The sequence below is a fragment of the Hemiscyllium ocellatum genome, chromosome 5 (genome assembly GCF_020745735.1).
Source record: "Hemiscyllium ocellatum isolate sHemOce1 chromosome 5, sHemOce1.pat.X.cur, whole genome shotgun sequence".
In the NCBI taxonomy this organism is placed as follows: domain Eukaryota; kingdom Metazoa; phylum Chordata; class Chondrichthyes; order Orectolobiformes; family Hemiscylliidae; genus Hemiscyllium; species Hemiscyllium ocellatum.
The window spans coordinates 128,252,898-128,270,774 of record NC_083405.1 but is presented as its reverse complement, the minus strand read 5'-3'; the positions used below and the strand labels follow the sequence as shown (position 1 = coordinate 128,270,774).

Here is a 17,877-nt window from a genome sequence, read left to right as displayed (position 1 = left end):
ATTTGGGGCTTCATGACAGAGAATAATCAACTAACTCTGCATTGAATCAAATTCATGAAGTTCGGGGCGTGGAAGTGATTTTGGTCCATGTTCTAATTAGATACTGAATATAATCAGTGGTGTTTGAATTGAAAACTCTCAAATCTAGAACGACTAAATATTGCTTCAAACCAGTCACGAAATGCTTCCACCTAAGATTTCAGATCTCAGACAGGGCATCATGGTGCATACCTTTAGTAACAGTTGTTTGATCTCTTTCTCAAGATCTTTCACTTTAGCTTCCCGCTCAGTTACCATCTGTTTTAATTCTCCAATCACAGAGCCCTCCTTCTGGGTTTCACAGTTCTGCTGCTGGCTCAGAATTTGGCTGGTGTCCTTATTCTTTGACTCATGCTGACTTAAACGGCCCATAATCTCCTGCATTTGTTTCTGCTGTTTCTGTAAAATAATCCATTGTAATAGGCAAGTTAAAGTTAGTCAATGTTAAAGTACAAACATTTTCTCTTTATTTATCACATCCAACATTAAAGTCCCAATATTACCATTCTTGCCAGTGAGGTGAATGCAGGGGATGCAGGGAGTATAGGGGAAGGAGGGGGAAGCAAACAATTCAGGCATCATTCAATTACTTATTACTTTCACTCCTATTTCAATTTAAGTAAACAATATTGCTTACCAGCAATGCACCAACCAGTTCATCATCGTGTTTCCCTTTTTCAAGAAGGGTCACCACTTGACTCTTCAAAATCTTGAGCTCACTGGAAAGAACTTTGTTCCGGGCTTTTGATCCATCAAATTTATTTTTGAGTTCCTCGTGATCTTTTTTCAACCTCTCATGGTCACCAGTCATTTTCTAAGCAAATATACACACACACAACTTGCATATAAAACAGGCTATACAGCGAAATTACTATTGATAGGACAGCTTTTACTATTAGACAGTAGATCATCTTGTACTGATTGGACTAATTCTGCCGTTATGTCTCACAGATTGCTCGACCCTACAAGGATGTTCCAGTATTCCTAATGTGTTGCCATTGTTTTATTCTTTCATTCAAGGATTTAAATTCTTGGATCACTGGGGTATGTTTTGTGGTAAGCATAAGTTATACAAGAAAGACAGTTTGCACCTTAATAAGTTGGGGACCAGCATTCTGGCAGGCAGGTTTGCTACTGCAACACAGCTACGTTTAAACTAAGTAGTGGAGGGAAGGGGACAAACTGGATGTTTAAGAAGGAAATTGAAGGGAAAGTTAGAACAAGGGAAGTCAAGAAAGACAACTATATCAATGAGGCAGAAAACTCAAAAAGGGATCATGCTGTAAGGTTGAGTGAAATAGGAATTGATGGGAAGGGTGAGGGCAGTAACAAATTAAAAATACTACATATGAATGCACGAAGCATTAGAAATAAGATGGACGAGCTTGAGGCTCTTTTGGAAATTGGCAGATACGATATTGTGGGGATAACTGAGACATGGCTTCAAGTGGACAGGGCCTGGGAAATGAATATTTAAGACGATGCGTGCTATCGTAAGGACAGATTGACGGACAGAGGGGATGGGGTGGCCATGTTGGTAAGGGATGATATTCAGTCCCTTGCGTGGGGTGAGCTAGAATCAGGGGATGTTGAGTCAGTATGGATAGAGCTGAGAAATTCTAAGGGTAAAAAGACTCTCTTGGGAGTTATCTACAGGCTTCCAGACAGTAGTCTGGATGTTGGATGTAAGTTGAATCAGGAGCTGAAATTTGCCAGTTGCAAAGATGATACTCCAGTTGTTATGGGGGGATTACAACATGCAGGTAGACTGGGAGAATCAGGATGGTATTGGACCTCAAGAAAGAGACTTTGTGGAGTGCTTCCGAGATAGATTCTTAGAACACCTGGTGCTGGGGCCTACCAGGGAGAAGGCAATTCTGGATTTGGTATTGTGCAATGAACCAGAATTGATCAGGGACTTTGAAGTGAAGGAGCCATTGGGAAGTAGTGACCATAACACAATAAGCTTCAATCTGCAATTTGAGAGGGAGAGGGCACAATCGGAAGTGACAATATTTCTGTTGAATAAAGGGAGCTATGGAGCTATGAGGAAGGAGCTGGCCAAAGTACAATGGTGCAATACCTTAGCAGGGATGACAGTGGAGGAACAATGGCGGATATTTCTGTGTATAATGCAAAAGATGCAGGATCAGTTCATTCCAAAAAGGAAGAAAGATCCTAGGAGGAGAAATGGGTGGCCGTGGCTGACGAGGGAAGTTAAGAAACATATAAAGTTAAAAGAGAAAAAGTATAACATAGCAAAGATAAGTGGGAAAACGGAGGGCTGGGAAGCTTTTAAAGAACAACAGAGGATTACTAAGAAGAAAATACGCAGAGAAAAAATGAGCTACGAGGGTAAACTGGCCAAAAGTATAAAGGAGGATAGTAAAAGCTTTTTTAGGTATGTGAAAGGCAAAAAAATGGTTAAGACTAAAATTGGGCCCTTGGAAGACAGAAATAGGGGAATATATTACGGGGAACAAAGAAATGACAGAAGAATTGAATTGGTACTTCAGATCTGTGTTCACTGGGGAAGACACAAGCAATCTCCCTGAGGTAACAGTGGCTGAAAGACCTGAACTTAAGGGAATTTATATTTACCAGGAATTGGTGTTGGAGAGACTGTTAGGTCCGAAGGTTGATAAGTCCCCGGGGCCTAATGGTCTACATCCCAGGGTACTGAAGGAGATAGCTCGAGAAATTGTGGATGCTTTGGTGATTATTTTCCAGAGTTCGATAGATTTGGGATCAGTTCCTGCGGATTGGAGGGTGGCTAATGTTGTACCACTTTTTAAGAAAGGAGGGAGAGAGAAAGCAGGAAATCACAGACCAGTTAGTCTGACCTCAGTGATGGGAAAGATGCTGGAGTCTATTATAAAGGACGACACATCTGGATAGTAGTAACAGGATAGGTCAGAGTCAGCATGGATTTATGAGGGGGAAATCATGCTTGACTAAACTTCTGGAATTTTTTAAGGATGTGACTCTGAAGATGGACAAGGGAGATCCAGTAGATGTAATGTACCTGGACTTTCAGAAAGCTTTTGATAAAGTCCCACATAGGAGGTTAGTGAGCAAAATTAGGGCACATGGTATTGGGGGCAAAGTACTAACTTGGATTGAAAGTTGGTTGGCTGATAGGAAACAAAGAGTAGTGATAAACGGCTCCATTTCGGAATGGCAGGCAGTGACCAGTGGGGTACCGCAAGGATCAGTGCTGGGACCGCAGCTTTTTATAATATATGTTAATGATATAGAAGATGGTATTAGTAATAACATTAGCAAATTTGCTGATGATACTAAGCTGGGTGGCAGGATGAAATGGGAGGAGGATGTTAGGAGATGACAGGGTGACCTGGACAGGTTAGGTGAGTGGTCAAATGCATGGCAGATGCAGTTTAATGTGGATAAAACTATGATTATCCACTTTGGTGGCAAGAACAGGAAGGTAGATTATGACCTAAATGGAATCAATTTAGGTAAAGGGGCAGTACAAAGAGATCTGGGTGTTCTTGTACACCAGTCAATGAAGGTAAGCATGCAGGTACAGCAGGTAGTGAAGAAGGCTGGCCTTCATAACAAGAGGGATTGAGTATAGAAGCAAAGAGGTTCTTCTGCAGCTGTACAGGGCCCTGGTGAGACCACACCTGGAGTACTGTGTGCAGTTCTGGTCTCCAAATTTGAGGAAAGATATTCTGGCTATTGAGGGAGTGCAGCATAGTTTCACGAGGTCAATTCCTGGAATGGCGGGACTACCTTACGCTGAAAGACTAGAGCGACTGGGCTTGTATACCTTGAGTTTAGAAGACTGAGAGGGGATCTGATAGAGACATATAAGATTATTAAAGGATTGGATACTCTGGAGGCAGGAAACATGTTTCCGCTGATGGGTGAGTGCCGAACCAGAGGATACAGCTTAAAAATACGGGGCAGACCATTTAGGACAGAGATGAGGAGAAATGTTTTCACCCAGAGAGTGGTGGCTGTGTGGAATGCTCTGTCCCAGAGGGCAGTGGAAGCCCAGTCTCTGGATTCATTTAAGAAAGAATTGGATAGAGCTCTCAAGGATAGTGGAATCAAGGGTTATGGAGATAAGGCAGGAACAGGATACTGATTAAGGATGATCAGCCATGATCATATTGAATGGTGGTGCAGGCTCGAAGGGCAGCATGGCCTACTCCTGCACCTATTGTCTATTGTCTACTCTCCTATGCCTCATGCTTACTTATTCTAATAGCAAACTCGTATTTGTCAAGAAGATTCACCCTTCCCTTGTGACACTCTTGGCTCCTCAGTTCTGCATCTAATTCTTTCTCCATTGTTATGCCCTTCCTTTACTCAGTATGCTGATTTCAAATCATTAAGCCTCCTGATTAAAAAATGTTGACAAATGGTCACTTATTAGTAAAGTGAATGTTGCTGAAATGATACCTGCTATCAAAGCTTTTTGTTTCCTATTCACTGGGATAAATGCAAAAATACCAAATTTCAAATGATAACTACAATCTATACCACAGGAGAAAAAGGTGCTGACTGATAAGGCAGAAGGCTTGAACATATTATTTTCATTTTCCTTGCTCCTTCTTTTAATTATGCAGGAGCTTGGGGCTCTCTATAGCTCCCATTACTTTCTCCATTTGCAATGGCCTTGGCCATTCAGAGTTGACTCACCAGCCAAACAGCACCCTTTACCCTGTACTGTAATTACTGTGATTGTTTGAAATGTGGCATTTTTGTGTTTCACCTGCTGAGCAAGGTATAAAGTAACAGGACAATCTTTGCATCAATGTAAATAATGTTTGTAGAACTTGCTACTTGTCTTCCATAATTGAATGCTTATGATATCACAAAACAAATGTTTTTGACTCATGTGAACAAATAACAAGATCCTACAACATTCTTGAAGAGAGATAGAAAAGTACAACCAAATCAAAGAGAATACTGAACAATTCAGCATCCTCTATCCCCCTGCATTCGTAACACTTAGGGCAACTCAACTCTGACTTTGACATTTAGAAATTAGCCTTGAGACCTTTGTGAATGGAAATAAATGGTGAATTTCTCAAGGATAGTGCTGTATTATCCAGAGGTTATAAAGTACTTACTTCCAATGCTTCCTTTCTTTCTTTCTCTAGTGTACGAATGTATGCTACATTTTTGTCTTGATTTGACAAACGCCGCAATCCTGAGATACCTAGCATTTCCTCTTCTACACTGTGTTCAGATGACCGTCCCTTCTGGTTATTTAGCCCCATTTGGCTTTCCAACTCTTGGATCTAGTTAAACATGAGAAATAATAAGATATGCAAGAATAGACTGTGCCATAATGATATTTTTTGCAATAAAACTGATTACACACCTCAAATATCCTCGGTAACATTGTTAATCACCAGCAGTTTCTTTTCTTTAAAACTGAAAAAGTGAGGTGAATTGCCTCAGGTCAATCATGCAGAGCATCAAAAAACTAAAAAATGTGCAGCAGATAGAGATAGTGAAAGAAAGAAAGAACTGCAACTTAGACAGAGGCCTTCATGACTTCAGGACATCCCAAAATGCTTTATGTCATACTAAGCTATCCTCATTTAACACTTTTAATGTGTTCCTAAAAAACGTTCGCTAATCAAAAATATGCTCAATAGACATTGTTATGTCATAAGAAAATGTTTAATTAGAATGGGTTACATCCTGGCCTGTAATGTTTACATTGATAACTATTGACTAGCTTGACTTACTTCTAGAAATCCACTTACTAATTCTTAAGAACTTATTACCTCTTTCAAATTACCTCCAGCTCACCACCTCTTCTATTGCTTGCCCCCATCATATTCCAACCCTGCAGCTTGCCTCTTTCTTCCCTGATCCTCCGGCTCCCCTCCTTCTTGCCATTTCCCTCTACTGAACTCTCGCTGTAAGCAAATACCGAGGAGGAGGAGTTTGGCAAGAGGAGGGCTTTGGCAAGAGGAAATGGGAGTGCAAGAGATTCAGAAAAAGTAGTGAGAAGGAGGGAAGTGGTGAGCAGGAAAGACAGTGAAGCCATAGTTTGATTCTAAAAAAGAATGAGCAAACTCAATAATCTTGCGAAAACAAATATGACAACAGTCCCAAAATCTATTGAATGCATAAAAATAAAATGCAGAATGCAGTTTAAATAGGGAATACACTTCAAACTGTTGTCATATAGGAAATGAGGCAACCAATGTTTGCATAGAAAGGTCTCACAGTCATAATACCAAAGGTATACCAAAATAATGCCAAGAATATCTGGAAGAACTACCTTGCCTTTCTTCTATACAGTGGCATGGGTTATTTTAGAATCATAGAATCCCTACAGTGTGGAAGCAGGCCATTTAGCCCATTGAGTCCACAATGACCCTCTGAAGAGCATCCCACTCAGAGCCACCCTCTCACCCTATCACTTTAACCTTGCACTCTCCCATAGTTAATCCATTTAGCTTGCTCATCCCTGTACACCATGGACAATTTAGCATGGCCAATCCACCAAACCTGCACATCTTTGGACTATGGGAGGAAACCTGAGTACCTGGAGGAAACTTATGTAGACACTTGGAGAATATGCAAACTCCACACAGAAAGTCACCCAAGGGTGGAATTCAGCCCAGGTCCTGCTGCTGTAAGGCAGTAATGCTAACCATTGAGCGACCGTGCTGTCCTCTGTACTTCCTAAATGGCAGACAAATATAATTCTAACATCTCATCTGAAAACTGGCATACTAACAGTGTAGCACTTCCTGAGTAGTGCAGTGAGAATGCTCATTTTTCCAGAATGGGACTTGAACCTACAATCTTTTAACAGAGAAGTAAGATTACAACCACTGAGCGACAGCTGACAATTATGAACATACTCGGCCCTTCAAATCTACTCTGCTATTCAATAAGATCATGGTTGATTAATTTTAACCTCAATTCTACATTCTTGCAATATCCCTGACAATATTTCATTTCTTTGGTAATTAAGAATCTACCTACCACAGTCTTAAAATATTTAAAGATTATGCATTAGGTGTGATTTGATAGTACAAAGCTAATCTTTAATAAAGTGCAGATTGCAGGAGTGAGGAAGGACTGACGGTGCTGCTCAATTTTGTAGAAGGTAAAAAAAATGACAGAGATTGGAGGCTAAGAATGAAAAGACAATTGGTTATGAGATGACGTATTATTTCTCACATCTCATTTGGGAGTGGCATACCATCAGTGTTACAGACAGGAAACCAAAACCAGAGAATCCAAGTACACAGGTAGACAATGCCAATATTAATCCATCAAATTAATTAGACTTGTCTGAGATGTAAAGATACTCGATGAAGGATAACGGAAAAGAAAACTTTCAAAGCCCAGCAAAGATTATGAAGGTGATCAATCTATACTGACTTAGCACAATGACAGTACTGGAAGCTGTGAGCACTGAGGCTGTAAAGGTGTCAATATATAGCATAAGGAATTTTGGAAGGTATCTGTAAGGTATTTGGAAAACTGGTTCAAAAGAACCTTAAATTTCAGCCTTGCCTGAAATAGTGGATTTATCTTCCAGTTTATAGCACAAGCGTGCAATTGAATCTTTTGTTCAACCAGCATCTTTGATTAATATATAATATTGGGCCACATTTAACCACATACATTCCTCCAATTAAATTAGGAAAGAAAATGGTTTAAGACTTGGTTACATTTAGTAAATTAGTGACAAAGTTCTGGCTCATTGCAGATCTTCTCCTCCAAATGCACAGTGGTTAGCACTGCTGCTTCACAGCGCCAGAGACTCGGGTTCAATTCCAGTCTTGGGTGACTGTCTGTGTGGAGTTTGCACATTCTCCCCGTGTCTGCCTGGGTTTCTTCCGGGTGCTCCGGTTTCCTCCCACAGTTCAAAAGATGTGCAGGTTAGGTGAATTGGCCATGCTAAATTGCCCGTAGTGTTAGGTGAAGGGGTAAGTGTAGGGGTCTGGGTGGGTTGCTCTTCGGAGGGTCAGTGTGGATTTGTTGGGCCGCACTGTAAGAAATCTAATCTAAATCAGAAACAAATACCAATGAATCAGAAATAACCCAGATGCTACAATTTTAGTTACCAGCACAGGTAAATGAGGAACAACCTTACTCTACAACATGCATTGGGATACCTTACCTTCTTCTGCAAGATTTGGATCTGCTGAGCTCTCCCGCGCCATGTCCCCTTGTTATTTAGTAAATGTTGTATATTCACATCTTCTCCCACTTCATTAGCTAATACCTGGTAAAAATAAGGACATCTTCACTGCATTTTGGATGACCACTTTGCAGAGCACCTCCATACACTCTATGACCCCGTGTTTCTGGCTGCCAGTCACTTTAATTCTCCGTCCAATCCCCATTCTGATGTGTCTGAATCTCTGCTTCCTAAACACAGTTACATTGAAGCTCAATAGAAATTTGAGGAACAGCACCTAACTTTTCATCTAGGCATTTTGCAGCCTTGCTGCACTCAGCACCCAAATCAACAATTCCAGATAATAACATTGTCAATTGTCGGAAAAACCCTTCAGGTTCACTAATGTCCTTGAAGGAATGAAACTGCCATCCTTACCACATTTGCCTTAATGTAATTCCAGACCTACAGCAATGAGGTTGACTCTTAGCTGCCCCTGGGCAATTAGGGATGGGCAATAAATGCTGGGCTCGCCAGTGAAGCTCTTGTCCCATGAATGATTAAAAAAAACTTCTGCCCCCATTCTTTTGGACAACAGCTGTTAGCAATGGTTTTGCTGTCCCCATTTAAACCTCTTCTAGACCCACCTTTACTTTTTCTACTTTTCACATCATCATCTTCTTTGCTTTACAACATTATTCTTTTTTGCTATTTTTCCCCCTTTCTTGGCTTTCAACTTATTAGGAACCTCTTTATCCTTTCCCCCCTCCCATCCTTTACCTTCACATGCTTGTTTAAGAGCTAATACAGCTTTTATCTAGTTCTGATGAAACTTGAAACATGTACATCAGACTGATTTGTCATCTCCATTAGTGCTGCAATGAAGCTTCAAATGAGATTACATATGGGAGTAACCTTAACCTAACTGTCACCCCTTTCAATTCAGAAAACTGATAAGTTTAAGTGCAATGCCAGTTTAAACCCTGCCTAGTTCTACTCTCAGTTGAAGTCAGTGGATGGGTTTATGATACTGGAATTTCATACTATCCTACATGTTTCCTATATGACAAGTAAAAACATTTCAGGTAACAGTAACTTGCTCATTTCTATGGTGTGGGTGGAGTGGATGTAGGAGCCTGCTGTTGAATCAACCAATATTACTAGCTTCACCATAATTCAGATGTCATACCTTGTGGGCCATTTTCAACTCTTGTTTGACACTCAGTATTTGGTTTCGAGACTCAATCAGTTTTAGATTGGTTGCTGCAAGTTTTTCATGTAGGGCTTTTGCATCAAGGATGTCAGACTGCTGTAAACAAGCACCAGAATTCAACATATAATTACAATGTGTACCAAGGTACAGATTGAGGATCATGGTTATCATTGTAGTTTTCTCAATAATTTTTGTGAATAATGCCAAAAATTATTCAAATGAAAATAATTGATTGCGACATGTTGAATGGGAACAGCAGAAATGAGAAAACAAAGGAAAGAGAGAGATTAGGGAGGATGCATTTTCCTGATCTGTGACTGTATTACCACTGCATATAAAATAAATGAGCTTCTCAAATGTCTGCTGAAGGCAATAAAATGGGAATAGAACTGAGGAAAATTCAGAGAGAAAGGCAACTGGAAATGGAAAAAAACCAAAAACCCATGAAGAGAACAAAGGAAATAAGGAAACATAAAAATAACAAGCATGAGTGATGACAAAGGACAGTGAAGGTTGTGCGAAGCAGCACTGCAAGAGGAGGCCACTTGGCCCATCTTGTCCGCATCAGTTCTCTGAAGAAGCATCATGCCTTCTTGCCATTATTCTGCCCTTTTCTCAAGTGTGACCTTGTACATTGTTTCTATTCAATTAGTCATTTAATACTTATACCCTGTTGAATCCGTCAACTGAACCAGGCTCCACCACATGTCTAAGGACTTGCTGTGTGAAAAGCTTTTTTTCACACATCGCATCTGCTTTTTCTTTTACCAATTACTTCCGAACTGTGCCATCTCACTCTCAATAATTTTATAAGTGAGAACAATTTGTCCCCATCTAGTCTGTCCAGACCCCTCAAGTTATTTGAAAACTTAAATCATATTTCCTCTTCGCCTTTTCTTCTCCAAGGGAAACAATCCCAACTTATCCAATCTATCTCCATAATTATGGTGGACAGGATAATGGAAGTGAAGAAGGTAGGGGAACAACTTGCGAAAAAAAAGTGTAAAAGCCAGCTGGAGACGCAGAAGTACAAAGAAACAAAAGAAAAGTAACAGATGACTGTGAAGAAAATTCAGATATTTGCAGCACAGAAAGATGCCATCATATCCTTGCCAGTAAAACAAAGATCTGACTACACTAACCCCATTTTACAGCTTTTGCCACACAGTTCTGGAGGCTAAGGCAACACAAGTGAACATCTAAATACAGCTTAAATGTTACAAGAGTTTCACCTTTTAGGCAGTGAGCTCCAGACTTCAGCCACCCTGAATGAAAAACTTCTTCCTCAACTTTCCTCTTAGCCTTCTGCCTCTGTCCTTAAATATATGTGCTATCTCTACTCATGGAATAACATTCTTTCCACCCTATCTCTAGCCATCATTTTCTCATATATCTCTATCAGGTGTAGATGGGCAGACAGAAGGGAGGCCAATAGCTACAAGTACTGGCAACATCAGAGTAGGAAATAAAGGAAGCATATAAGATGAACAACTAAAGACAAAGGAAAGGCAAAAAGAGTAAGAGATACACAGTCTTATTATTTCCACTGACCAGTGAGCTGTTTTGTATCCTGGGAGATAATTCTTTGTTGGTGCGTCCAGATGATTCTTTGGTGCTGGCTGTTTGAGTGGCATCAAGCTATCAAAACAACCATTATATAATTGAGGGCATAAAAATGTTACAACTATTAAATATCAAAATGATGACAGGAACAGTAGGCCATTGTGCTCTCACTTTTTCAGCTTATGAAACAAATTTACCTGACAGCAGTAGCGAAAGGAGTAACAAGATTTTCAACATTAGGACTATATGAGATGGCATGAGGCAAACATGCATGCCACTTCCACAACCAACTTTGACCTGTTCTGAAATAGTGGTTTTCTCTGGCATTTGTCCAGGCCACAACATTAAGATTGACAATGAAAAAAGCTGATCTCTAATTATCTTTATACAGTGTATAAACTAGCTACAATTAGTCAGACAACTTGTACAGGAAGGACAGTGCAATGGCTCCAACACTACCCTGCATGTAAGGTCTGGGAAACAGAATCAAAGTTTAAATTTGCCCTTTTCAAGCAAATATTCAGGTTGTAGCCACTGCAAGTACAAGCATTTGATGCCATACTGCAGCTTTGCTATATAAATGTATAATTCCTACAACAATATTATGTCAAGATATTACAGAATCGCAGCCATTTTTGAAGCATAACCCTCATAAAATTCAAATATTACTTGATATTCAATGATCTGACTCAGGATGAAATGCTTATGGAATAGTCTGAACATCAAACAACAATAGTTTAAAATCAGGTTAACTCAGAGTGCAAGAAGTACTTCTAGCAGAAACCTTGCTGTTTGGCCAATGTGACAACAGTAGAAAACCCAGTACCATTTTTAAAAGACACAGATTGAATCAACAGAGATCAACATCTACCCACAGATTTTATGTTCATGGCAGAGCCATATCAGAAGATTTCTAACTCTCAGTACCAAATCCATCTCTCTGGACTTGTACTAGTGCCAAGGATAATAATCTATTCAACAATACTTCCTGGAGCACAGTACATGCTCTAGTTCAGGAATTGATAATTGTTCCAACCTTACAAAACTCTTTGTTGTTTGTCTGGGCTATGTTACTTAGAAAAGATGAGATGTCTCAAATGACTTCACATATAAGCTACCATGACCGTTATTACGGAGGTAAAATACATTTATAACTAAACACCTCTCTGTCCATCTGGCACCTTTTTTAAGTCAGAGGAACAGTTCTGGTGGAAATGTCACATTTCTTTTGTACCCACAGGCTGATACACTGGGGTGAAAGATTGAATATCATTGTTGCCAATTCCTCATTGTGCCTCTGAGATTCCGTGAGAAGGCAGCAGCCACACCACCTTTTCCAGCTCTTGTAACTTGTTGCCCAGCTGCTTGATTTTGGATTTCAGGCTCTCATTTTCCACGGTTAGCTCACGATTCCGTTTGGATAACTCGACAATTTTGGTTGCAGCCACGTCCCCTGCTATACCAGCTGTTCCTGCAACACAGTCATACACTTTAGCTAGTTGGCATAGTGTTTCAAAGAGCTGCCTGCAGAGACTGCCTTTGGTTCATTAACAGGCAAGTGATATGCCATGTTTATTACAGAATTATTGAATCCTTACTGTGTGGAAACAGGCCATTTGGCCCAACAAGTCCACACCGACCCTCTGAAGAGTAACCCACCCAGATGTATACCACCTACCCTATTATCCTATATTTACCTCTGACTAATGCACCTAACATACACATCCCTGAACACAATGGGCAATTTAGCATTGCCAATTCACCTAACCTGCACATTTTTAGATTGTGGAAGGAAACCGGAGCACCCGGAGGAAACCCAAGCAGACACAGGGAGAATGTGCAAACTTCAAGCAAAAAGTCCCCTGAGGCTAGAATCAAACCCGGGTGCCTGGCACGGTGAGGCAGCAGTGCTAACCACTGAGCTACCGTGCCACCTAATTAACTCTTCCCTTGTCTTCAATTTGTCCCCTTCACTGCAGCCTTCAAGGGATTCCCAGAACATTTTTTTGTCAGGCAAGGGAATTAAGGGTTATGAATTCATAATGGGTGGATGAAGTCAAGATGCTTTGGAGTACAGGAGCAGGAGTAGGCCACTCAGAGCATTGAGCTTACTGTACAATTCAGTTAGATGATGGCTGATTATCTGCTTCAACATCACTATCCTACACTGTTCTCATAATCACTTGATGTTGTTAGTATCCTGAAATCTATCAGTTTCTGCCTTGAACATGTTCAATGATTGAGCTTCCACAGTCTTAGAGATTCGCCACCTTCTAAATGAAAAATTCCTCCTCATCTTAATTTTAAATGGGCTGTATGACCTCTGTTTCTAGATTCATGAGAACCATCTTATTTACATCCACCTTATAAGAATTTTGTAAGTTTCAATGAGATTCTAGTCTTTGAAATGTTAGAGAATGTGGGCCCCTTCAACTCTTCTCGTAAAATAATCTCGCAATCCCAGGGATTAGGTGGTGAAACTCTGATGTAATCCTTCCATGGCAAGTATTTTTAAAAATTCATTCAATTGACGTGGGCATCATTAGCTAGGCCAGCATTTATGCAACATCCCTAATCGTGCTTAAGAAGGCGTGGTGCGCTACCTTTTTAAACACTGCAGTCCTTGGCGTGTAGGGATACCCACAGTGCTGTTGGGAAGATAGTTCCAGAATTTTAATCCAGCACTTTAGATAAGGAGACCAAGACTGAATACATGACTCCAGGTGTGGCACCTTAAGAATCTACAAATTACACTAAAACATCTTGTCTCCACTCAAGTATCTTTGTGATGAAGGCCACATATCATTTGCCTTCCTAATCGCTTGCTGCACCCGTGTGCTGGCGTTTGGTCAGTCATGAATAAGGATAACAAGGTCCCTTTAAACATCAATTCTTCCTAACTCCTCAACATTTGAGAAATATTGAATACTTTTTTTACACTTATTTTCATTACATTCCATCTTCCATGCTCTTGACAATGAATTGAGCTGGTCAAAATCTCCTTATGGTCTCTTTGCTTTCTCCTCATAACTTACAATGATACATATAGTTTTGTATCATCAGAAAATTTGGAAATATTACATTCAGTCCACACATTCAAATCTTTAATATAGATTCTGAACATCTGTAGCTTCAGCAATGATCCTTGAGGCAGAACTGCCATCCTCAGAATGGTCCATTTATTCCTACTCTTTGTTTTCTGTCTGTTAACTAATTCTCAATTCATACATTATATTAGCCCCAATCACAAGCGCTCGAATTTTGTTTACCAACTTCCTTGTGGTAACCTTATCAAAACCTTTCTGAAATCCAAAGACACCGCATCCTCTAATGCTCCTTTATCTGAGTTATAATTAACATCTTCAAATACCTCCAAAATATTTACCAAACATGTCTTTCCTTTAATAAATCCATGCTAATTCTCCCCAATTACACCATTATTTTCTAAGTAACAGCAAATGACTGCAAATGCTGGAATCTGTACTGAAAACAAACAATGCTGGAAACCACAGCAGATCAGGCAGTGTCCATGGAGATGCAGTAAGCTAACGTTTGCAGTCTAGATGACTCTTCAGAGCTCTAATGAAAAATTGCAGCATGTCGCTGTGTAGGGAAACTTAGATTGGGACTATATTCAATGGGATTTAGAAAAATGAAGGGGGATCCTATAGAAACATATAAAATTATGAACAGAACAGATAAATAGAAGCAGGGAGGTGTTTCTATTGGCAGGTGAAATTAGAAATGGGGCATAGCATCAAAATAAGGAGGAGAAGATTTGGAACTGATTGAGGAGGAACTCCTTCAACCAAAGGGTTGTGAATCTGTGGAATTCCTCACCCAGTGAAGCAGTTGAGGCTACCTCATTGAACATTTTTAAGGCAAAGACAGGTAGATTTTTGAACAGTAAAGGAATTAAGGGTTACGTGAGCAGGCCAGCAACTGGAGCTGAGTCCACAAAAAGATCAGCCATGATCTTATTGAATGGTGAAGTGGGTGTGGGGACCTGATGGCCTTCTTCTGTTCCTATTTCTTATGTTCTTATGAAACATACTTTCCAGATTACTGAGGTTACAACTAATCCATTTCCATCGCACATTTAAAATGCTGGAATATTTTATCCGGACAATTACTAATGTGATGAAGGTTTATAATGTACACATTATTATTTGGGAACTTGGATTCATCTCATACCCCCCACTTTCCCTTTCCTAGTCTTAGCAAAATACAGTCCTGGTTCTCAGTCACCACTCTCTTCCTCCTCTATGCTTGGTCTCTGGCAGGCACATCAGCTTGTAACTCTGCCATTGCCAGTATTTGACCAACTGCTCACTGCTCCTCCATTCACAGGTTGCTTCGCTATTTCAATTCATTAGCACCTATTGCCCATCCCTAGTTGCCATTGAGAAGGTGGTGGTGAGCTGCATTCTTGAATCACCGCAGTCCACTTTCCATATATAGTCCCATAATGCTATAGAGCAAGAATTCCAGAATTTTGAGCCAGTAACACTGAAGGAACAGCTGTTTATTTTCCAATTCTGGCTGATGAGTGGTTTGGAGGGGAATTTGCAGGTAGTGGCATTCAAATGTGTTGGCTGCACTTATCCTTCTAGATGGAAGCGATTGTGGGTTGTAAGGTACTATCTAAGAAGCCTTGGTGAATTTCCACAGCGAATCTTATAAAGTAGTAAATATTGTTGTTCCTGATTGTCAGTGGTGAAGGGAAAAATGTTTGGGGACATGGTGCCAATCAAGTTGCTGCTGTGTCCTGGGTAGTTTTGAGGTTCTTCAATGTTCTTAGAAATGCATGCATTCAGACAAGTGGAAGTATTCCATCACACTTGTGCCTTGTAGATCGTAAAGCAATTTTGAGGATTGAAGATTTTAATTATTCACTTCAGGATTCCTTGCCTCTGACCTGCTGTTGTGGCCACAGTATTTACATAGCTAGTTCAGTTATGTTTCTGGTCAATCATAGTTGCCAGGATGTTGATAAACATAGAACACAGAACAGTACAGCACAGTACAGGCCCTTCAGTCCTTGATGTTGTGCCGGCCTTTAATCCTACTCTAAGATCAGACTAACCTACACACGCTTCATGGTACTATCTTCCATGTGCCTATCTGAGAGTCGCTTAATGTCCCTAATGTATCTGACTCTACTATGACATGGTTCAACATAGGAGACTGGTTAGCAAGATTAGATCTCACGGAATACAGGGAGAACTAGCCATTTGGATACTGAACTGACTCAAAGGTAGAAGACAGAAGGTGGTGGTGGAGGGTTATTTTTCAGACTGGAGGCCTGTTATAAGTGGAGTGCCACAAGGATCTGTGTTGGGCCCTCTATTTTTTGTCATTTATATAAATGATTTGGATGTGAGCATAGAGGTATAGTTAGTTAGTTTGCAGATGACACCAAAATTGGAGTTGTAGTGGACAGTGAAGAAGGTTAACTCAGATTACAACAGGATTTTAATCAGATGGGCCAATGGACTGAGAAGTGGTAGATGGAGTTTAATTCAGATAAATACAAGGTGCTGCATTTTGGGAAAGCAAATCTTAGCAGGACTTACATACTTTATGGTAAGGTCCTAGGGAGTGTTGTTGAACAAAGTGACCTTTGAGTGCAGGTTCATAGCTCCTTGAAAGTGGAGTCGCAGGTAGATAGGATAGTGAAAAAGACATTTGGTATGCTTTCCTTTATCGGTCAGAGAATTGACTACAGGAGTTGGGAGGTCATGTTGCGGCTGTATAGGACATTGGTTAGGCCACTGTTGGAATACTGCATGCAATTCTGGTCTCTTTCCTATTGGAAAGATGTTGTGAAACTTGAAAGGGTTCAGAAAAGATTTACAAGAATGTTGCCAGGGTTGGAGGATTTGAGTTATAGGGAGAGGCTGAACAGACTGGGGCTGTTTTCCCTGGAGCATTGGAGGTTGAGGGGTGACCTTATAGAGGTTTACAAAATTATGAAGGGCATGGATAGGATAAATAGACAAAGTCTTTTCCCTGGGGTGGGGGAATCCAGAACTAGAGGGCATAGATTTTGGGTGAGGGGAGAAAGATACAAAAGAGACCTAAGGGGCAATATTTTCACGCAGAAGATGGTACTTGTATAATTGAGCTGCCAGAGGAAGTGGTGGAGGCTGGTACAATTCCAACATTTAAAAGGCATTTGGATGGGTATATGAATTGGAAGGGTTTGGAGGGATATGGGCTGGGTGCTGGCAGGTGGGACTAGATTGGGTTGGGATATCTGGTTGGCATGGACGGGTTAGACCGAAGGGTCTGTTTCCGTGCTGTACATCTCTATGACTGCCAGCAGTGCATTCCACGCACCCATCACTCTCTGTGTAAAGAACCTGCCTCTGACATCTCCCCTAAATCTGCCTCCAATTACCTTGAAATTACGCCTCCTCATGACAGACATTTCCGCCATGGAATAAATTCTCTGGTTATCAACTCTATCTATGTCTCTCAACAGTTTATACACCTCTCATCCTTCTTCTCTCCAATAAGAAAAGCCCTGGCTCCCTCAACCTTTCTTCACAAGACATGGCCTCCAGTCCAGGCAGCATCCTGGTAAACCTCCTCTGCACTCTCTCTAAAGGTTCCACAACTTTCCTGCAATGAGGTGACCAGAACTGAACACAATATTCCAAGTGTGGTCTAACCAGAGCTCTACAGAGCTGCAGCATAATGAGGCTCTTAAACTTAATACCCCTGCTAGTGAAAGTCAAAACACCATAAGCCCTCTCAATAATCCTATCAACTTGGGTGGCAACTTTGAAAGATCTATGGACTTTGACTCCAAGATTCCTTTGTTCCTCCACACTGCCAAGAATTCTGCCTTTAACTCTATTCTGCATTCAAATTCAACCTTCCAAAGTAAATGACTTCACACTTTTCCAAGTTGAACTCCATC

At 40.6% G+C, this 17,877-nt stretch overlaps 1 protein-coding gene across 1 annotated transcript in view; it reads right to left on the bottom strand.

The window, feature by feature from the left end:
• ccdc13 (coiled-coil domain containing 13) overlaps positions 1 to 17,877 on the bottom strand; it is a 93,040-nt gene that overhangs the window by 58,259 nt on the left and 16,904 nt on the right. The window contains exons 3-9 of the mRNA XM_060825738.1: positions 12,281 to 12,420; positions 10,938 to 11,024; positions 9,363 to 9,482; positions 8,174 to 8,278; positions 5,145 to 5,315; positions 677 to 853; positions 232 to 438 (exon numbers count right to left, since the gene is read on the bottom strand). Of these exons, the coding sequence (XP_060681721.1) occupies positions 232 to 438; positions 677 to 853; positions 5,145 to 5,315; positions 8,174 to 8,278; positions 9,363 to 9,482; positions 10,938 to 11,024; positions 12,281 to 12,420 (1,007 nt within the window). The remainder of the gene's footprint in view (positions 1 to 231; positions 439 to 676; positions 854 to 5,144; positions 5,316 to 8,173; positions 8,279 to 9,362; positions 9,483 to 10,937; positions 11,025 to 12,280; positions 12,421 to 17,877) is intronic.